General features: G+C 42.6%; 1 protein-coding gene across 1 annotated transcript in view; it reads left to right on the top strand.

Moving 5' to 3' along the window:
* Positions 1–20,353, top strand: part of AVEN (apoptosis and caspase activation inhibitor) — a 174,837-nt gene continuing 154,484 nt past the window's right edge. The window contains exons 1-2 of the mRNA XM_053474621.1: positions 1–171; positions 7,152–7,317. Coding sequence (XP_053330596.1) covers positions 1–171; positions 7,152–7,317 — 337 coding nt within the window. The remainder of the gene's footprint in view (positions 172–7,151; positions 7,318–20,353) is intronic.

Below are 20,353 nucleotides of genomic sequence, written 5' to 3' on the forward strand. Positions count from 1 at the left end.
ATGGAGCGTGGTCGCGGTAGATACCGGAGAGGTGGCGGCGGCGGCGGCGGCGGCGGGAGGAGGAGGCCGGGCGGAGACCGACGCGCCGGACCTGACAGGGAAACCGCGCACTTAGCAAGAACTCACAAGGGAGCAGGAGCAACCCCCGGGGCTCCCGAACCCGAGAGGAAGGTGAGAACAGGAAGAGGCGTGGCCTCTGGAGAAAATGTCGCCGCCTGAGTTACTTGTCAGTCGGAGGTTTATTAGGTTTGTTAGTTTCTAAACGTTTTTAAATAGGATAACGTCCCGTCCAGCCCTAAATCTTTTTCACCCGGTCCTCCTCACACAGTTCTGAAATAGAACATTCCGGGGTACACGGTATCCAAGTCATACAAATGGATACATGTGTGTATAAAGGCCTGGCACCTGTCATACTCTTGGGGCACCTTTTATTTATTATTATTATTATTTATTATATTTATATAACACCAAGAGCATTCAAAATCTTGGACAACCCTGGAACTGACAAACCGATACATTAAAGTTTACAGTGTGCATGAAACTTTGTTGCAGTCCTCACCATTTGTTGTTTGCACACCCAGTGCATAACAGGTGTTTCTTTTGGAGTGACAGTCCCACTTCGGGACCAGGTTCTATTGTCTATGTGGATCACAGTTTTCTGCAGCCTGATTGTCACCCAGTCTGCTAATTAATATTCTGCTACAATTTAATTATGTCTGAGAATCCCAGTTTTGCTACTTTTCACACAGGAACTGCCATTTTTTTGTTACAAGCATCCTATGAAAACTAAAATTTCAGTATTTCAAACAATTTCAGTATTTACATAATTTTAGTCACCTGTTCCAGCCAAACATCAGAACTTCCCAGGTCATGCTACCTGGAGCTCTCCTTCTATATTGACAGTGGCTTAGGGAGGAGGTGGGACTTCCAGAGCAAATTGCCACCCCAAGGCATGTTGTTTCCAGAGGGAAAACTGTATGTGAGAGCATGAACGTGTATAGGTAAATGTTTCAGCGTGGATGGATGTGTGTGTGTGAGCATGAATGTGCAAAATGCTGTGTAAGCATGGATGTGTATGAGCGAGTATGTGTAAATATTTGAGTCTGCATGGGTCTGTATGCACGTATGAGCATGGAAGTTTGCTTTTAAGCACGGATGTGTATGTGTGTGTATGTATGCTTGTGTGTGCATGAATGTGTATGTGTGAGCATAGATGTGTATGCGTGAGCATAGGTTTGTATGTGTAAGTGTGTGCATGAATGTGTATGCGTGAGAATAGATGTGTATGTGTAAGTGTGTGTATGAATTTGTATGCATGAGCATAGCTGTGTATGTGTGAGCATGAATGTGTATGTGTGAGTATAGATGTGTGTGTGTGAGCATGAATGTATATGTGTGAGCATGAATGTGTATGTGTGAGCATAGATGTGTGTGTGTGAGCATGAACGTATATGTGTGAGCATGAATGTGTATGCGTGAGCATAGATGTGTATGCAGGGGAGGGCTGGCAGCCTAAGGCCTGGGGGGCAAGTCAAGTCAAGTGAAGTGGCCCGTTGTGCCACGAATCAGCCCACCATACATGCCCATCTTTTCCTGAACGCATATTCATTATAAAAATACAAATATGATTCAAATGTGGTTCAACATAAGTAAATTTAATAGCAACAAAGGATGGTAAAAAAAAAAGCAAAACCTAATGTTCCCCTGATGCTCAGCCAGTTAAATGCCCCCCATGATACTGGCTGAGGATTATGGGAAGTATAGTACACAGCAGCAAGAAAATTGTAAAGGTTAATATGAGTACCCTACCAGGATCATACCTTAAAGTGGGTTGATTGGGGACAGAGCTGACACTGAAGAGCTGAATGGGGACAGCAATGACATGGGGGGCTGATTGGGGACAGAAGTGACACTGGGGACACACTTACACACACACACACACACATACCTATTTTTTTGTTTTTAACGAATACAAAAAAAAATATTACATAGCTTGCACAAAAATAAATTGGTTTACTAACCTTCTACTTCCACTTTTGGGGGGTTTCGTCTAGACCTCCATCCCCTGGTAGCAACAGACTGTTTTCTATGTATACAGGATGTCAGTGAGACGACATCCGGTGCGCCAGCAGACTGAGGGTGAGGGGGCGGAGCTTTCACCCTCACGCCGTTCCCATCACTATGCGGCCATCAGATTGCTGGAAATCTGATTTAAACGGCCACTGGGTGCTGATGCCGCCGGCCGGCGCTGCTTTAATACTTTTTTAAAAAATTAGCGCCGGCCGGCGGCATCAGCACCCAGCAGCCATTAAGATTAGATTTCGGACGGCCTAGGGGGCCCCTGTGTGTATGTGTAAGGGTGTGCATAGATGTGTATGTGTAAGTGTGTGCATGAATGTGTATGTGTGAGCATAAATGTGTATGAATTTGTATGCATGAGCATAGATGTGTATGTGTGAGCATAGATGTGTATATGTAAGTGTGTGTGAGCATGAATGTGAATGCGTGAGCATGAATGTGAATGCGTGAGCATGAATGAGTATGCGTGAGCATAGATGTGTGTGTGTGTGTGAGCATGAATGAGTATGCGTGAGCATAGATGTGTGTGTGTGTGTGAGCATGAATGAGTATGCGTGAGCATAGATGTGTATATGTAAGTGTGTGTGAGCATGAATGTGAATGCGTGAGCATAGATGTGTGTGTGTGTGAGCATGAATGAGTATGCGTGAGCATAGATGTGTATGTGAGCATGGATGTGTGTGTGAGAGAGAGAGCATATGTTAACATTAGTGTGTAGGGTGTAAGTGTGCATGTCCGTGTGCATGTAAGTCTGTGAAAGTGTGTACAATGTGTGTACTGGGGGGCAAGAGAGGGTGTCGCAATATAGGATCTGGCCATTTCAAACGGTGATAAACAGAAACACAGATATATGTCCTTTTACGCCTCACTTTCGCTATTTTGCAGCTATTGTTTGAGTAGCTGAAGCTAATGGACATCTGTTACCAAACACCCTAAACACTAACACTCTGCTTTTTCACGTCTCTCTTCATTACTGATTTTCCTACCGACAATAGACACTTTCCATTAAATACTCTTTTCCGGGCGGGATCAACAAATCCAGATGCAGGGAAATAACGACTGTTCCAATTTTATTGGCAGCACCAAATGTTTTAGAGCAATTATTTGGAGCTCTGTCGATACATTCATTCAGAGACTAGCTCCTAAATTCTCCTGGCTCAGTGTTACCACGTAAATGTTCTGCTGCCAGTAAGCCCCTTCTCTGGTCACGGTAATCTTGTTTTATCTTTATTGTGACATCCCAGAAAGTGATATACCTTCTGAATTCTTTGAATTTCTGTTCATGCAGGGACTATGTGCGCTGCATATTTTTGCCAGTAGATGGCAGCATTTTTCTCTTGTTTCTTTATTTTAAGTTGCACTCAATGATCAGTCTCTTTTAGCGGGTGTTTGGAAATAATATATATACGGTAATTTGGGAGATGCAAAATTTAAGTTTCATTTAAAGAACCAGACATACCACCCCTCCCTTTACAAAGGACAGGAGGGAAGTTTATTTGTTAGAATGAGAGGTGTGATAATCTAGATGGGCCGAATGATTCTTGCCTTCTGTCAAGTTTTACGTTTCTGTGTGACTTGACTCCCACATTTGTTTTGGGGATAAAGCCAGACAATGCTGCCCCATTAAATGCCCAGTTCCTATAATTGTAGCAGGACCTTGTTACTTCTCCGTGACGTTTCTCATGACGCTCCTGCTTTTTCATTATCTGCCACTCTTTACAGGTGCTCAGAACTGGAGAGGCTTTTCTCACAAGTGTTGAATTGGCCGTTTATAATCCATAGGCGACGTGATGAGATGGAATTCTTCTCTCGGTGTCTAGGGACAAACCCCTATGGTATCTCTTTTTAGTTCACCTCCCGATTCCGAAATCTCTCTAAAGCAGTGTTAACCAGCACAGCTTGATGGATGAGTCATTGTGAAGTATGCGAAGAACAGCTAAGAATGTGTTTCTTATTTTTCCTTTGTCGGTGGGTTCACGGTGTGCCCTGTGGTTAAATACGGCTGAGAAACTCGGCATCAGCAGGCTGTCTCGATGCCTTGAGCACCGTAAGGCTCAGAAATGTTGCTGGACACCTGTCTCATAAAAAATTGTTGAGAGGAACCTTCGGTTTGTTTGGCAGAGCTGGTCCATTAAACCCGGGACCGGCGTCATGTCACAGCTTGGTCACCTTCTCGTCGTGCCATAGAAACAATAGGAGATTAACGCAGTCTCAATGCGCTTCTCAGAATTGCCGGTGAAATCTGCCATCTCGTCACTTGTCACAGTGGCAGGCCTGTGCTGATGTCACCTGATGTAAAGCAGCGGCAGACATTTTTACTGATTAGGGGCCAGTCCGTGCACACGTACCCATTCATTCTAGGACATTTGTTTTACATACAAACGTTCTGTTCTTTCGTGTTAAAGCCCAGTCTCTGCGGATAATTGTATTTTTTATTGATGCTTGATTTTAAGGTCTGTTGTGTGCTGAGTGTTTTGGTTTCAGCTCCTTCAATTTGCCGTTTACTGAATCTCATTAACAAAAACGTGCATTAAACAGGGGCTGGCTAGCGCCTGATTGTAAAGTGGTTTCCTGCGCGACTGGTGCTTTTTTTTTTTCCCCCATCGGCAGTAAAAACTTTCCTTACGTGCCCATAATTCAGTAATCATAGTCATTAGGCCCGATTTTCCTTAAGAGGGCCTCAGAGAGCCATTTGCCAGTTCTATTCCTGGGGCATCTATATGGATGGATCGGGATTTCACGAAAGTCTTTAGCACTTCTGTGACCTGCAGAGCTCTGTGCAGAGGCAGCTGGCTGGGTGATCCATTCTGTGTGAGCCGGGCTACGGAGGCCGCGGCTGCTACTGAATCATTCTTTATAGCCCTGCATTGTGCAGAATCCCGCTAACCTAAATATGAGAGGCTTCTTCTCCTGTAGCTCAGCTGGAGACCTTTCTCTTCCATCCCCTCTCTGTTTCCAACTATTTTCACTATTCAGCCTAGGCAAGGATTTTCAACAGGTTAAGGAAGGGTTAGCCATGCTTTTAACATAAATTGTATAAAATGTCTGTTTATCAAGGATATTTAGGGGGTCTCGCTCCCGGGGAACATCCAGCCTGCCTGGTTTCAGGGATTAGCGACTTCAGCCTTGTGTTGTCCGGCCGAGTGGGACCTGAAAGCCACCAGTCCAGCCACTGCTGTTTGGGAATTGCGCAACTCTGTTACCGTTTGGGACTCCGGCAAGTAACGGTACAACGGCGACACAAAAGCGTATCTGTCATCGTCGTATGTCTTGCAGCATTAGAATGATAGGTGGATATAATAAACATTTTTACACCTTTGTGAGGAACGCAGCGAAATCCAGTATATCCCAGGGGGGAGAGGGGGGTTATTTATTCTTCTTTATACCAAGCGCATGGTGGATTTGGAGCATATGTGCTGATTATCTCCATTTATTCCCTTGTGCACGGCACTGGTTTTGTAAAACATTGGAATTGATGGAGGAGTAAAATAGAGAAATGCCACTAAGGTAGCGTGTGTTTTCTTTTCAAGGATTGTTGAGTTTTTGCGTGCAGTCTTCCTCATATTGTTTAAGTTTACACGATGACATTTCATAGCTATAGAAAGATAATGGCGTATCAAGCATTGGTAGTGGAACCCGGCTAGCTGTTTAGCGAATAAACCTCTATGACAACTAGAACAAACTGGAATCTGTAATTCTGGTGCAAAGTGGTGCAATCACTATAGCAACCAGCGTAATCTGCTGATTGCTCTACTACCATCGTTCACCAGTTATTATAAATAACTGGCATTGTGTCTTATATGTCCCCGATTTATTGCCATACAGTCTTCATGTAATGACACACACACACACACACACACACACACACACTACTCGGTTGCAATTTGCACCATTTTAGAAACACGAAAAAAGGCAAATTATGGTTAATCAAAGCTCATGTGTTTAGGGAGTGAAATAACGTTGCCATGAAGAGGTTAAATATGGCAAAGCTGACAGCTGGCTACCCCTGGTATATACAGGCCGGCTACGTCATTTCCCCCCCATGTTTTTGGGCATAACCGTCTAGTAGGCTGCTGACTCTTAGAATCAAGAAGGTTGATTAAATGAATCGAGACGTATTGTCAATGCATCTCTCAACAAATCCTCCTAAATAAATTAATTTTCTGACATAGCCGCGCAAATTATACTCTTTAATCCTCCAAGAAGGAGCTTGATGGGTCTAATTGAATCTTTGTTAATAATAATGTTTGATTATGTCACATCCCATGCAGTAAAGTAAATAAAACACTTAGAGACACGTAGATTTCTTTTAGAAGACAATTGGAAACACACAAGCAGATTTGAAATGAATATGCAAGCGGACCTATCACTTATTTATATTTATCCCTCTATCCTATATGCACATTTCTCTCTCTCTCTCTCTCTCTCTCTATATATATATATATATATATATCTCTATATTTCTACATATTAGGATTTTATTACATTATAACATTATCTGTAATAGTATTTCTAACCCTTTTTAATATGACACAATAGATTGACACACGGAAGCTTTGTCACCAAGCTCAAGTTATCAAAAGTATCGTTCAAACATGAATCAAGAGAAGCCAAACGTTTAGAGGCAAAATATCTGCTCTTCTGCTGAGGAGGTATATAATAATATAATACTTGGAAAGTTAAGCCACGCAGTCTACATTTCCCCATAAGGGGTCTCATTTGACCCGTTTCCGTCTTATTGAGCCCACGTCTTCATCCAATACAATCTTTGATCAACCCAATAGCTATTTCCCATTTCTCTCCCACGATAGAGGTATCGTTAGACTTTCCTTATCCTGTTTTGTGTTATTGTTTTCGTTATTTATCGCAACCTAATACCGTGTGCTTACTAAACATTGCAAAAATGAAAAGAAATCAAATTCTGATAATATCTGCACGTGACTGCATCTCCCCGATCTGCACGGAGCTAGCGTCGCTTCAGAACCTCGGTGTACACGTTTCTTTTAGTCCTTGATGTCAACTGTTTTTGGAATCCTTCAGCCTTACGATACCACCACCTCTATTTATGACAGGAGGGGGGTGACGGTTTAGAGCCCCAGGAAGAGAATGACCCTTCTTCAGGATTCTCAAGGAGAAAAATCCTTTCCAATTGGGATCGCTATGAGCAAGCAGACAAAGAGCCGGAGAGCAAAGTGCTGCAAAGAGGAACAGATTACAGCGTGCTTCTCAGCTCGGCAGGTAGGGTGCTGACACGCTTTACACCGTAAAGGTTTGTCTTGTATTTATGTGTGTATATATATATATATATATATATATATATATATATATACACGTGTGTGTGTGACGTCTTTAGAAACCTTGATGTTCTTGTCAGTCACGAGAAGTAGAATTGCATATTGTCCTAAACACAATGAATTGTACATTTGTGTCTTTGATCTGAGCATATGTGGGCAGAGATTGGCATGTCCTGATTTCTTGCCATGTGCTTGAGGAATGTAAAAACGTACCGTTAATAGAATAAGTATTCATTGCCTTCTGTGTATTGTTAATCCCTTGATGCTTCCGTCGGAATGAGAAGTAGAGTTGTATTGTTTATTAGCAAGACGCCGCTAACATGGAAAAACCAATGTGTCGGAAACACATTCTACTGGAATTTTAACAAAACAAAAAATAGCTGGTCGGATTATGAAATATTTATCATTATATATACCGTATATTTTATTTTATAATGTTTTTTTCACAATGGTCACTGTATATTATGTTTTTCCACCCATTATCTCTATGTGTAACTATTATCAACCCTTTGCTTCAGACAGTAACTATAACCGGATCTGTATTGTGTGTTTCTCGTCCGGCTGCCCAATCTAGTTTCCATAAACACACACGCTATATGGACAAAAGTATTGGGACACACCTCTTAATCATGCACCTAGCCGTGCAGTCTGCATTTACAAACATCTGTGAAAAGAGTGGCTCGTTCGGGAGAGCTCAGTGATTTCAGGCGTGGTACTATGATAAGATGCCACCTTTGCAATAAGTCAGTTTGTGAAATATCATCCCCATATTAGTGGAAGCATTTAGGAACAGCAGCAAGTCAGCCACGAAGCGAAAGACCAGGTAAAGTCACTGTGTGACCTCCTTAATATTCCAGCCACGTGACTTCCCATCTATGTTTCTCCTGGGGTTACCACTTGAGCCACCAAGACCTTTCTCATGTTGTTGGTCCATGTCTACAGAACCTCTACTTCCCCCTAAACCTCTCCCTTCGACTCTCAAACGCTACCTGAAAACTTTCTTATATAAGGAGGCCTGTTGTGGTTTATCCTACTGCCAGAAACTGGGCAGAGTTTTCATGTATTATGGATGTGGGTTGTGCGACCAGATAAAGCCCCCGCAGTCAGAGACAGAACGGTGCGATACCCGAGAAGGCTGGATGTTAAAGGTAGGATCGCTAGCAAAACGACGATTTTGCTATTCAAGTGTATTTGAGTTGCATAGGAGTGGTTTTTAACTCCACTGCAGGGGACAGCCATGAATCGAACCCTGAACACAGTAGATATTTATAAGCGTCATGGAAATTGTGTCCCTGCAGACTGCGGCGTAGTTATAATTAATCACTGGAGATGCTGACATCAACAAGACCTTTTATTGGGTCTTTAACCATAAACGGATGCGGAAGTGTATTGATTGGAGGCCGTTTGTGTGAGTCTGTGAAATAACGTAGCTTGAGCTATAAAAGTAAATAAGGCAAAGCCCGGATACCTGCAAGGTGAGATTACCGGGCGGCCAGGGCATAAGAAGACGAGGATGAAGGTATTTAGAAACCAAGTGATTCTGCTTGCAAACAGATATGTTTAAAGCCGCAGTTAGGGTTTTGTAACCAGCAAGAAGAAAACACAAAATCTTTCTGGCTGCTGTTCCCTGAGCTGGATTCAAACAGGGTTTTATTGCCTGAAATATGTAAAGCGGGGGACCATTCTTATGCTATAACATCTACATGTTAGACTAAACCCGTGGCCATCAGAGGCAACTTTGAGACTGGTGACAGAAGTTATAGTTCTTATTACGGTTCTTACGTGTAGGCACAGCAGAGGAAAGGATAGAAAACATGACAAATGTTATGCTAAGCCATGGAAAAAAAATGATGGGATACAATGAAAAATCCTAACGAGAATAATAAAAAGAAAATGGCTTCTCATACTCCTTAATCGGAAGCTCCATGATGTGTCAATGATGTTGGTCACCTGAGAAAGCACTACGTGGTTGGAAGGAGACGGGGACGCTGTGTGTCCTGCTGGCTTGGGTTTTAACACAGTGTCGCAAATGGAAAGTTGCCATTACAACTTGGTCCTGGTGTGTTTTGCCCTGTGTTATGCCCTGGATTTTGTGGCACCAGCCTGCCCCAGCTTCCTCTATGACCTATACAGCTGGTTATGCCAACCAAGAATGTATTATTCATACTTTGCAGAGTCCTTCATCTTATATTTAAAAGGAAGGTTATACCTGGCTAGTAGAAAGGAAAGAAAAGATTGTGCTCATGTTTCTGTTCACATGTTACGAGCCTTGTCTAAGCTGCCGTAGATGCTCTTCCTTCTGGGAGATAGCGTGGAATCTGCTGTCTCCATTGATTGCCATCATCTCTGTGAGCTACTAAATATAGATGGTAAGGAATCTTTCTTTCCCGCTTCAGGATTCCTAGCTTCAGTCTTTTGGGTTTACTTTGGCTGCCACTTGCCTTCGGCTGGCATGTGTCATTTCCATTCTCTTATCTTGTGCTTCTCAGGGTGACGGGGCGATGCCGACCCGTGTCAGCGGATGTGAGAGGTGCACCGCGAGTCTTTTCTGGAAAATAGGAAATCTCAAGACGTCTTTGTCTTCCTATATTGAGAACATTTCAGAAGCCTGCCGCTCATGGCCCCTTGAACATTTCTTTTTAAGAGTTTTGTGCGCTCCTATATACAGAGATATGCTACGGTCCTGACCATAGTCCACTGTATTTAGCTCAGATTTACCCCACGGTTTCCGAACAGCTCTGTCTTGTCAAATGTATCAGTAATATTTGAATTGCCGCACTGCTGCTGACCCCTTTCCAAAATATTTTATTTATTACACAGCTGTAATAAATAAATAAATATAAAAACACAATGTGTATATATGGCTTCTTCTTAGATGTCCGGGGCTATGTTAAGTCTGAATCTAGTCTTCTGCCCTTTTTTATACTGTAAGATAAGTGATCAAGCTGGGCTACTTATCTGCTGTGATTCTCATCCCGTTTTGTTCAGTTTTTTTAGATCAATTTGTTGCTGCTTTGTGCTAAATAAGTGTATGAAACAAAAAAAATCCACGAGTGGCTTCTATGATCATTACATCCTGTAGTCAATCCAAGAAATGGCGTTGGTGCTTAATGCACAAAACGCTGATAATTCACCTTCCAAGTGTGATGGAGTCCGAACACTAATGCGTTCTCCTTTATTCCGTGAGTGTGATTTCTTCCTGTCGGTGTTGTTTTTTTCCTCGATGTTCCTAACACAGAATATGGCCATTTGAGAACATGATGAAGTCTGATTGGAAGCCCCTTGGCATTTAGTAAAAGAAACTGGCTTCAAAACATGTGCGTCAAAGTAAATTGGAAAATTGACATAATTAGATGTGCTGTCTCTTATTAAGCTAATTGTCCCAGTGTAAAGAAATAGTTTGTGTGCCAGGGCCCATAACTGCAGTTAAGCACTGCACAGAAAATAAGGCCGGTTTCCGATGTATGTGGAAAGCACCCGTGTCTGGAGTCTCTGGCTTAAAGGCTTGTAAAGTTATTCTTTTGTCTGAGAAGTCTTCATACATTTTTTCCAAATGGGTTCATAACCTTATTCACTATACTGTATGCACCTTATGCAACTTAGACTAGGGCAACCATGAGCAATTTAAGTCCAGCGGCCTCCTGATGACGTAGGTACGGCTGACCTCTGGATATGCGCGGCTGCACTCTACATATTTATGCACGCTAGAGTGAGTATGGAGCGCCGAGATTGGGTGAGTACGGAGCGCATAGATTGGGTGAGTACGGAGCGCATAGATTGGGTGAATGCGGAGCGCCGAGATTAGGTGAATGCGGAGCGCCGAGATTGGGTGAATGCGGAGCGCCGAGATTGGGTGAATGCGGAGCGCCGAGATTGAATGAATGCGGAGCGACGAGATTGGGTGAATGCGGAGCGCCGAGATTGGGTAAGTGCGGAGTGACGAGATTGAATGAATGCGGAGCGACGAGATTGGGTGAATGCGGAGCGCCGAGATTGAATGAATGCGGAGCGACGGGATTGGATGAATGCGGAGCGCCAAGATTGGGTAAGTGCGGAGTGACGAGATTGGGTGAGTATGGAGTGCCGAGATTGGGTAAGTATCAAGTGCCGAGGGCCAGCGACCCACCTGCCATTAGCCCAGTGTGGGACGCTCATGACTGTAGACATGCAGAGCTACAAAGCACTATACTTTGCAATCGGCTCCTAACAAACCAAAGGTGCTACTTAAAAGGCTTATGAGTTTATCATCAATGATACCCCAACTCCAGTAAGATCTCCTCCATGTGAGTAAAAAGTCACCTTGCTGAATGGAAAATGCCCCAAACATCTTTTCCTTTCCACTCATTGGCAAGTCCAATATGTTGTTTTATACTGTGTGAGACTGTTGATTGGCATGGCATCTGGGTACAGCTGCTATGCAGATTATACATATGGGTCCCTAGGGTGGAGCAATTGGAGAGCAGGGTGGGCCAATGCTCCGTTTCCCCATGCTGTGGAAATTCCATGCCGGGTTTTCCAGGAGGCAAGAAGTCTGCAGGATCCGGTCCGGGATTCCTATGGGGCCGGCATTAGGCACAGGTGTTGGGCATTAAAAACCCCTGGAGCCTGATACTCAGAGAGACTGTTGGGGGAAGAGGAAGTTCCCTGCGCTCCCAGGGCAAGGAGAGGCCCTGAAGAAGACAATCCCTGAGCCAAGTGAGGCAATACCTGCCTGGACATTTTGTGCGCTGTCTGGGGGAGGTTTTCCAGAGCCTGGCGTAGCTGGGTCTGGCTGGGAGGTTGAGGTAGTGGGTGATTAGGCTGGTCAGTCTGGACCAGCATAGTTCAGTTAGAGAGGGCTCCAATTGGGAGCTAGGTTTTCTTTTTATGATTTGGTTTTTGGGGTTTAAGCGGTTAAAATAAAGTGCTGTTTTGTTCAAAGCTGCTGTTCCTGACTCTGATTGCCCTAGAGGACGGTGCTTAGGACCCCTAAAAGTGACATGTATGGCCCTCATGCTATAGGGTTTGTCACAACTGGCATTATTGTATTCGATTCATTTCTTTTTTGTGTATAAATATCAGCACATCTACATTTTGGCTTCAGCTTTATCATCTCATAGCTATTAAAGCTTTCGGGGGTAAGACAAAGTATTTTTTATTTTCTAAGTAAAGACACTCCATCCACTCTGCAATAAACACCGAGAAGCATATCGGATCGATATCTTAAGAAAAAAACATGATTAAAATGCTAAGTTAAAATTCGATTTAAATTAAGTTTGTTGTCCCCGGGAGCAGGGTGACAGTATTTTCCACTACATTTATTACCCGAAGATAACATTCTCTCCGAGTGATCAATGCTAAAGAGGAAACGAGATTATTGTGAAAGTTATATATTTAAAACGGTGGTGATTGACGGAAGCTAAAGTAATGGGATCTATTCCTCGGTGGGGAATGTACTAATGTATGGGCGTCTGGTTAATGTTTTCCGATTACACTCTAAGCTATTGGTGTGGTATATTCATTTTAGAGCGCTGTATACCAGCCAGAAGTCTAGCATGTGGTTCGTCTAATGGGCAGAACAGTTATATTTTAAGAACAAGTAGTGATAACATAGAAGAATAAATACGGGGCTGAGATTAAGGAGGTGATTCTGACCCAACCTTTAAAAATGATCCTAAAATGGAATTTAGGAAATTGCCTAATTGAGTAAAATCAGAGTCTCCTTTTACACATAAACCCACTTAAATTCCCCCCTCTGGACATCAACGTAAGTGGTTTGACCCAGAGTCTTATCATTTGGCGTCTAGGAGGACTCTCATTGTCGCCCATCAATATGACTCTCATTAATTTCACCGATGCCACCAAGATACGCTGAGTGAAGTCATGCCCCCGTGTATTGAAGAAACAATCAAGAATTGCAGTATTTCCGTTCAAAAACGTAAAAAAAATATAAACATTGCGCACGTTCCCCCACCCCATGGGTGACATTGTCCGTGACTTATGGTCCTGCTCCCCTATTGCTTTTGCATTTGCTTGCATCCTGTATCCACATGTAAAACTTTTTTGGGTTAAAAATGAAAATGTCACAGGAAAGGAGTATTGGAATATAAAGCAAAATTATTTTACATTTCGAGTCGACCCCCCCCTTTATAAACACTGTTGACTATTCCCTGATTAACTGACTGACAAGCGCTGTAAGCCCTGGGCATTGAGGCCGACAGGATTAAGGATCTGTCTTCTACCTGGCTTCCAAACAATCCGTCTGCCATTCCGCGAGCCGCTCTTATTAGATAGGGTAGATGTTTTGTCATTCTAGGAATTTTCCCATTCTTGTGTTGCGCGGCTATATAATTATATCGACGATATCTATTATAGCTACAAATGTCATTGTCAAACCCTGTTTATTATTTTCTCGTAAGCCACCGTATTTGGCTTCTATGGAGATTTGGCGGTGCCCAGCGTGCGAACGTGGCTGTCTTTTGTGCGGGGCTGCAAAAAGTTGTACCGATCGAGCTCCAACTAACGGTGCTGTATTATTCATACGCGCTGGGTGGCCGAAATAAATGACCTTGGAAGACGACCACAAGTGCGTACAGAAGAAAAAAGCAGAGGAATTACTTAAATAATCTGGTTGGAGGGGTATTTAATAATTTAGGAGCCGCTGTTCTGCGAGTTGTAAATAATCCAGCTGTATTAAGAGGCGGGGGGGGGGAGCAGCGCCTCAACCTTGAAACTACGTGCACACTGATGTATTGTGATGTCTAATGTCCCTCCACGCCTGTTGTCTCTGTTAGTCAATTTGCTATGTTACATACTACTTGTTGTGTCCTGTCCACCCATTGTACAGCGCTACGGAATTTGATGGCGCTATATAAAAAAATGATAATAATAATGTCAATATCCCGCGTTATGGCGTCTCCTTTAAGAAGCTCCTTGTTTTACTCTTATAAGAGATGTGTATCTCATAGTGCAGGGGCGTCCAACATGCGGCCCGCGGGCCAAATGCGGCCCGCGAGACCTCGAGGTGCGGCCCGCGTAAGATCGGCAGTCAGGGCAACCGATCTTACACGAGTCGCACCTCAAGCCCTGCTACTTACTTGTGGGAGGGTCTTCTGGACTGCACACAGAGGAAGCGGAGTTCACGTAACATCCTACTTCCTCTGTGCTTTAGCAGAGAAGGCAGAGGGAGGCCGCGCCCCCTGCTGAAGTCTGTAAGCGGCATCGAGGAGCTGCCTTGCAAGTAAGGAGGTGGGGAGGGTGTTTGAATGAGTGTGTGTGATTGAGGGAATGAATCTGTGAATGAATGATTATATGAATAAATGAGTGTGTGTGTGTGTGTGATAGCATGGATGTGTAAGTGCTGGAACCTAGGCATGATGGGACTGTGATTGCTGTTAGCAATCACACTCCTATCATGCCAAGTCAGCCAGTACATGCTGAAACCTGACCAGCTGCCCCCCTTGTGTATTGATGCTGCCAGCAGTATGGGGTCTGCACTTACAGCCACCCTGTACCAGCATGTACTGGCTGACTTGGCATGATAGGAGTGTGATTGCTAACAGCTAACAGCAATCACAGTCCCATAATGCCTAGGTTCCAGTATTTACTGGATGGATGTGTAAGTTCTGGAACCTAGGCATGATGGGACTGTGACTACTGTTAGCAATCACACTCCTATCATGCCAAGTCAGCCAGTACATGCTGAAACCTAGCTAGCTGCCCCCCTTGTGTAGTGATGCTACCAGCAGTATGGGGTCTGCACATTACTTACAGCCACCCTGTACCAGCATGTACTGGCTGACTTGGCATGATAGGAGTGTGATTGCTAACAGCAATCACAGCGAGCACAGTCCCATCATGCCTAGGTGCCAGCATTTACTGGTTGCCTGGGTTGCCAGCATTTACTGGTTGCCAAGTCATATTGCTAATTTTGTCCAATTGTGTGTTACCTACTTTTATAAAAAATGTGAGTTTTTATTATTATTATTAAAGGTGGGGGTCATTTTCGGTTTTGGCTAAGTGAACCCTGAATGTTTTGGTCCAGAATTTTCATTTTAGTTCATCCCTAGAATAAATCTAGGGAATCCTGAATTTGTAGTCGCAAAACTTTCTAGGCCCAGAAATCAGTGAGAGGAAGAGTAAAGGTTTTGTGTCATTTTACTTTATTTTAATCTGCATATTTTATTAAAGGCCATATTTTTTGTCACAGTGAAAAATGAGTGCGGCCCGCGCACGTATACAATTCTGATGAAGTGGCCCACTGCAAAAAAAACTTGGACACCCCTGTCATAGTGTATGCATTAAAAAAGGGCCAAAAAGTCATTATATAACTGAAATAAATGTATATTAATGTACTTTGTATTTTTATGTTTTATTTTACTTTTTCTTTTTTTTATTATACTTTAATACTTCCCTCAGATCAGTTGGCGCTATATAAATAAAATATAATAATAATAATAATAAGATCCGGTGAGCAGGGTGCTACTATTCCATAAACATAATGACATACGTAGGTTATATTAATGATTAATCCACACCGGTGGATTTAATGCAAAGAAAAAAAAAAGTGGAATTTCCACCCTGAAAATGAATTGCCTTATTTGCTCGATACGACCCTGCAAAATCTGAATATCAATTTAGGAAAAAAGAAAAAGCCTGACTATTTATAAATTATAAGACGACCCTATGGGAAAAAAGATTTGCTAGTAAATGTTAATTTATGTAAAATATTTTTTTAATAAAAGCTATGATTGAGAAAAATATTTTGTTTTTATTTCCTTTTATTTTCCAACCTGCCCCCCACCATTATGCACATCTGCCCCCGGGCTTCCCTCTCTGACCCAGAAATGCCTTATACCCCTATATGCCAGTGTGCCCCATGAAATGCATTTTAACCCTCTATATGCCACTGTGCCCCATGAAATGCATTTTAACCCTCTATATGCCACTGTGCCCCATGAAATGCATTTTAACCCTCTAAATGCCACTGTGCCCCATGAAATGCCTTTTAACCCTCTATATGCCACTGTGCCCCATGAAATGCATTTTAACCCTCTATATGCCACTGTGCCCCATGAAATGCATTTTAACCCTCTATATGCCACTGTGACGCATGAAATGCATTTTAACCCTCTATATGCCACTGTGACCTATGAAATGCCTTTTAACCCTCTATATGCCACTGTGCCCCATGAAATGCATTTTAACCCTCGAAATGATAGTGATTTCCAAAATGACACAGTTTCCGGGAAACACTATATGTTTATCAAACCATCTTTTTCTTTAGATGTTTGGGGTACATGTTCCAGTAGCTTTTAACGTGGCTCCTCTCTCAGTAAATAAACCTGCCTGCGCGCAAAACATTTACTTTATTCCAAACAGTTTAAGGAAAATCTGATTGTTACACTTTCTGAAACAGTTTATTCTTTTTTAAGACATTTTAATTATCCCCAACAATAGAGCTGTCCTGAGATTTTACCGGTAATTGCCGAGAGTGAGTGTTTTTATATCTTTGTAATGTTTGTTTTATAATTCATATAAAAACAAGAAAGAGGAGGGCGTGTTAACCATGTACCCGACACGCTACCGGCGCAAGGATCTCACAGGCAAGTAACTGGAAATCTGTTACTAATATCTAAAAGGCACGCTCCAGCCGCCCCGTGCACTTTAATGCCCCGATTTCAGTCAGCGCTTTCCTGCCATTGAATGCATATGCAGCAAGGATGGGGTAGGGGTTGCAGCTCTGGAGCTGCAGCTTATTCCTAAAGTATGCGTTAAAAAAAACCTTCCTCGGTTATGTGTGTACTTTTTACAGGGATTCTGTAGACAGAATTCACCCTTAAGTGGTTTTTCACAGACGTCGGAGGTCAGCTGGTCTTGTGCTTATGGCCGAAGATGTATCAGCTGGGTGAACAGAGCTGAGCATCGCTAGTGATCAGACATTTATCCGTGATGCTGTCCTTTTATATATGCCATATATAAAAGACACAGAACACGGGCACTTTGCTTCCCCCGTGGATTTCCCTGCCGCACTTTTAAAATGTAGAATCTGTTTTTTTTTCTTCTTTTCTTCTTTTTGATATATATCCGACTTTTGGTGTTAAATTGATGATGTTATCATTTAATTATTCTGACTGACTGCGTGTGTAGATTTCTGAGCTCCACAGGCCTTTTTTTTTTATAACATATATTAATATGTAACATTAAGAGAAGGACCAGGTCTGTAAGGCTTGGCCAGATGCTGCTGGCAATCATTCCGATTTAGTTGTTATAAAAGAATATATAGTCCTTGTAATGACAAACTATTTCTGACTCATCAGAGGATGGAGATCAGGTTTACTTTTTGCATCACCATGGTGGCCAGTAAGTAGTTCTTGTATCGCTGCTATAACTCCCGAGCGGTTCCCGGACATCTTTTTGCTAGACGTTTTTGTGTGGGCTGTACTTGCTTCGTTATATGCGTCTCCCCATGTAATCGGATGCCATGTTCACTGCAGTGCTCAAGATATCACCCACAGAACCCGTGACCCCGTCATAGAGGCTAGCCCTACAGCCCAGCTGTATATTTTGAGACATAGGCAAGATAACCAGGTGGCCTAGGGGAACGTGGGACACACGGGACTATTGGTTTCAATCCTTGCCGTTTGTGGAAGACGTAAGCTCCACGTTGGCCTTAATAGTACAGGACCTATGGGCACTTAGTAACACTCGGCACGGAACTGAGAAAAAGGATAGGTCAATGGGAAACTAGAATCAAGGAGATGGCAGGGACAGAACCCCTAAACATAGACTAGAACCAACCAAGGGAGACCAGGAGAGGCTGAGCCAAGTGGTGTTAGAAAAATGTTTATGTTATCGTAAATATTATTGCTGACTAAGACATAAGAAAGCAGGGAATGTCTAGTCTATGATATATGGACGAGTTCCCGCCAACACGCCTACTCTATGTTGTTCTATATATATATGTGCAAAGGGTCAAGTCTAGGCCATTCTTAATTATGCAGCTTAAAGAGGCGTAACCTGCTTGAAAAGTAACCAATCAGAATGATGCATGCTATTAGAAGTAGATAAGATGCTATATAAACCATGTAATCCAAATGTGTAATTAGACAACTTTTGTGTGTTGTGTGCCTTGTCTCGATTATGTGCATGATCTAAATAAAGGAAACTTTCTGAGGAGAATTCGACCATTAATTCAACCAACAAGTGGTGAAAACGAAGCTGGCCAGGGCACCACTTTCTAACCATCTGGTGTAATAACAGTGCTTCCTTTGTCCATGACAAGAGCGGATCATAGAGCTAAGTGGTTCAACAGGGAATAAAGCAAAGGGCAAGGAAACCAAATAAAAGCAAGGGCTAAAAAAAGCTAAAATGATAAAGCACCAAGACCATAAGGAGAACAACGTGAGAGATGAACACTATCAAGACTGACCTCCGTGGCTTTACACGCGTGTGACTGCTTATCTGTGTACACGCATGGGGTCGAGGAACCTTGTCCAGCGAGAGACCCTTATTCCAGACTCGTGTTCGAGGTCTCACGTCTCTACAGATTGAAAACAACCTCAAATAAATCAATCAATTATAAATAATATAACAAGCTGGCTACTTCTCTATGAAATATCTCCAGCAATTTCCGCTGTATAGGTTTATAGTGTATAGTTTCACATAACATACAGCGAAATTTCATCGAAATAACTGGCCCTGGGGCCACGGTATCTCTATGTAAGCTGTCTCACTAACACTTATTCTTTTATATCATTTATTTTATTAATTATTCTTTAAAGTTGATTTCAGAATATATATATAACCCTTCCGGCTGTACGTGGTCAGTGTAAGAAACATATTATTAAGTCTTTTTTTAATATATATTTTCTATCGGTTTTTATTTATTTTTTTGTAATTGTTTGCCTTACTGACCCTTAGAAAACTATACGTTTGTTCTCACCAGCGCTCCTTTTAATGATCCCTGCCCAATGCCATTCTATTTGGCACTAAAGTGATCGAGGCATATGAACCGAAGCCCAATATAACAACATCACGCCGTTCGCAGTTTTATTTGTTCTGGTTAATTTATTACCCATTCTAGGATTTGCTCATGTATTTCCTTTCAGGAAATTAAAAAAAACTCTGGCTTCTGTTTTGGCTAAGTGTGGCTTAAGTTCACAGAAAGCCTTGTGCTTTTATTTTTTCTACTGAATTTTTATTATTTTTATTATTATTATTTCATGTTAATCATTTAGCAGAACCGGTTTGCACTCTGTTGAAAAGCTGGGGAAGAAGTAATGTGTCGCAGTAGCTTTTTATTATTTCTTATTTGTTTTTTCTTAACATGTTAAAAGCAGACAAAACAACCGTTTTCTGATACATTTTATATCAGTCTATCTATAAACGACGATTCAAAAGTTTGGGGTCACTGAGCTGTTTTTATGGAAAACAAGGACATTTCTAGCTGTACCATAATTGCAAAAGGGTTTTCTAACGACCAATTAGCCTTTTAAACTTAAAGGTGGATCAGCGAACACACGTCCATTGGAACACAGGAGTGATGGGAGTGATAAAGGGCCATTGGAACACAGGAGTGATAGAGGGCCATTGGAACACAGGAGTGATGGGAGTGATAAAGGGCCATTGGAACACTGGAGTGATGGGAGTGATAAAGGGCCGTTGGAACACTGGAGTGATGGGAGTGATAAAGGGCCGTTGGAACACCGGAGTGATGGGAGTGATAAAGGGCCGTTGGAACACAGGAGTGATGGGAGTGATAAAGGGCCATTGGAACACAGGAGTGATGGGAGTGATAAAGGGCCATTGGAACACAGGAGTGATGGGAGTGATAAAGGGCCATTGGAACACAGGAGTGATGGGAGTGATAAAGGGCCATTGGAACACAGGAGTGATGGGAGTGATAAAGGGCCATTGGAACACTGGAGTGATGGGAGTGATAAAGGGCCATTGGAACACAGGAGTGATGGGAGTGATAAAGGGCCATTGGAACACTGGAG

Source organism: Spea bombifrons, chromosome 9 (genome assembly GCF_027358695.1).
Source record: "Spea bombifrons isolate aSpeBom1 chromosome 9, aSpeBom1.2.pri, whole genome shotgun sequence".
Lineage (NCBI taxonomy): Eukaryota > Metazoa > Chordata > Amphibia > Anura > Pelobatidae > Spea > Spea bombifrons.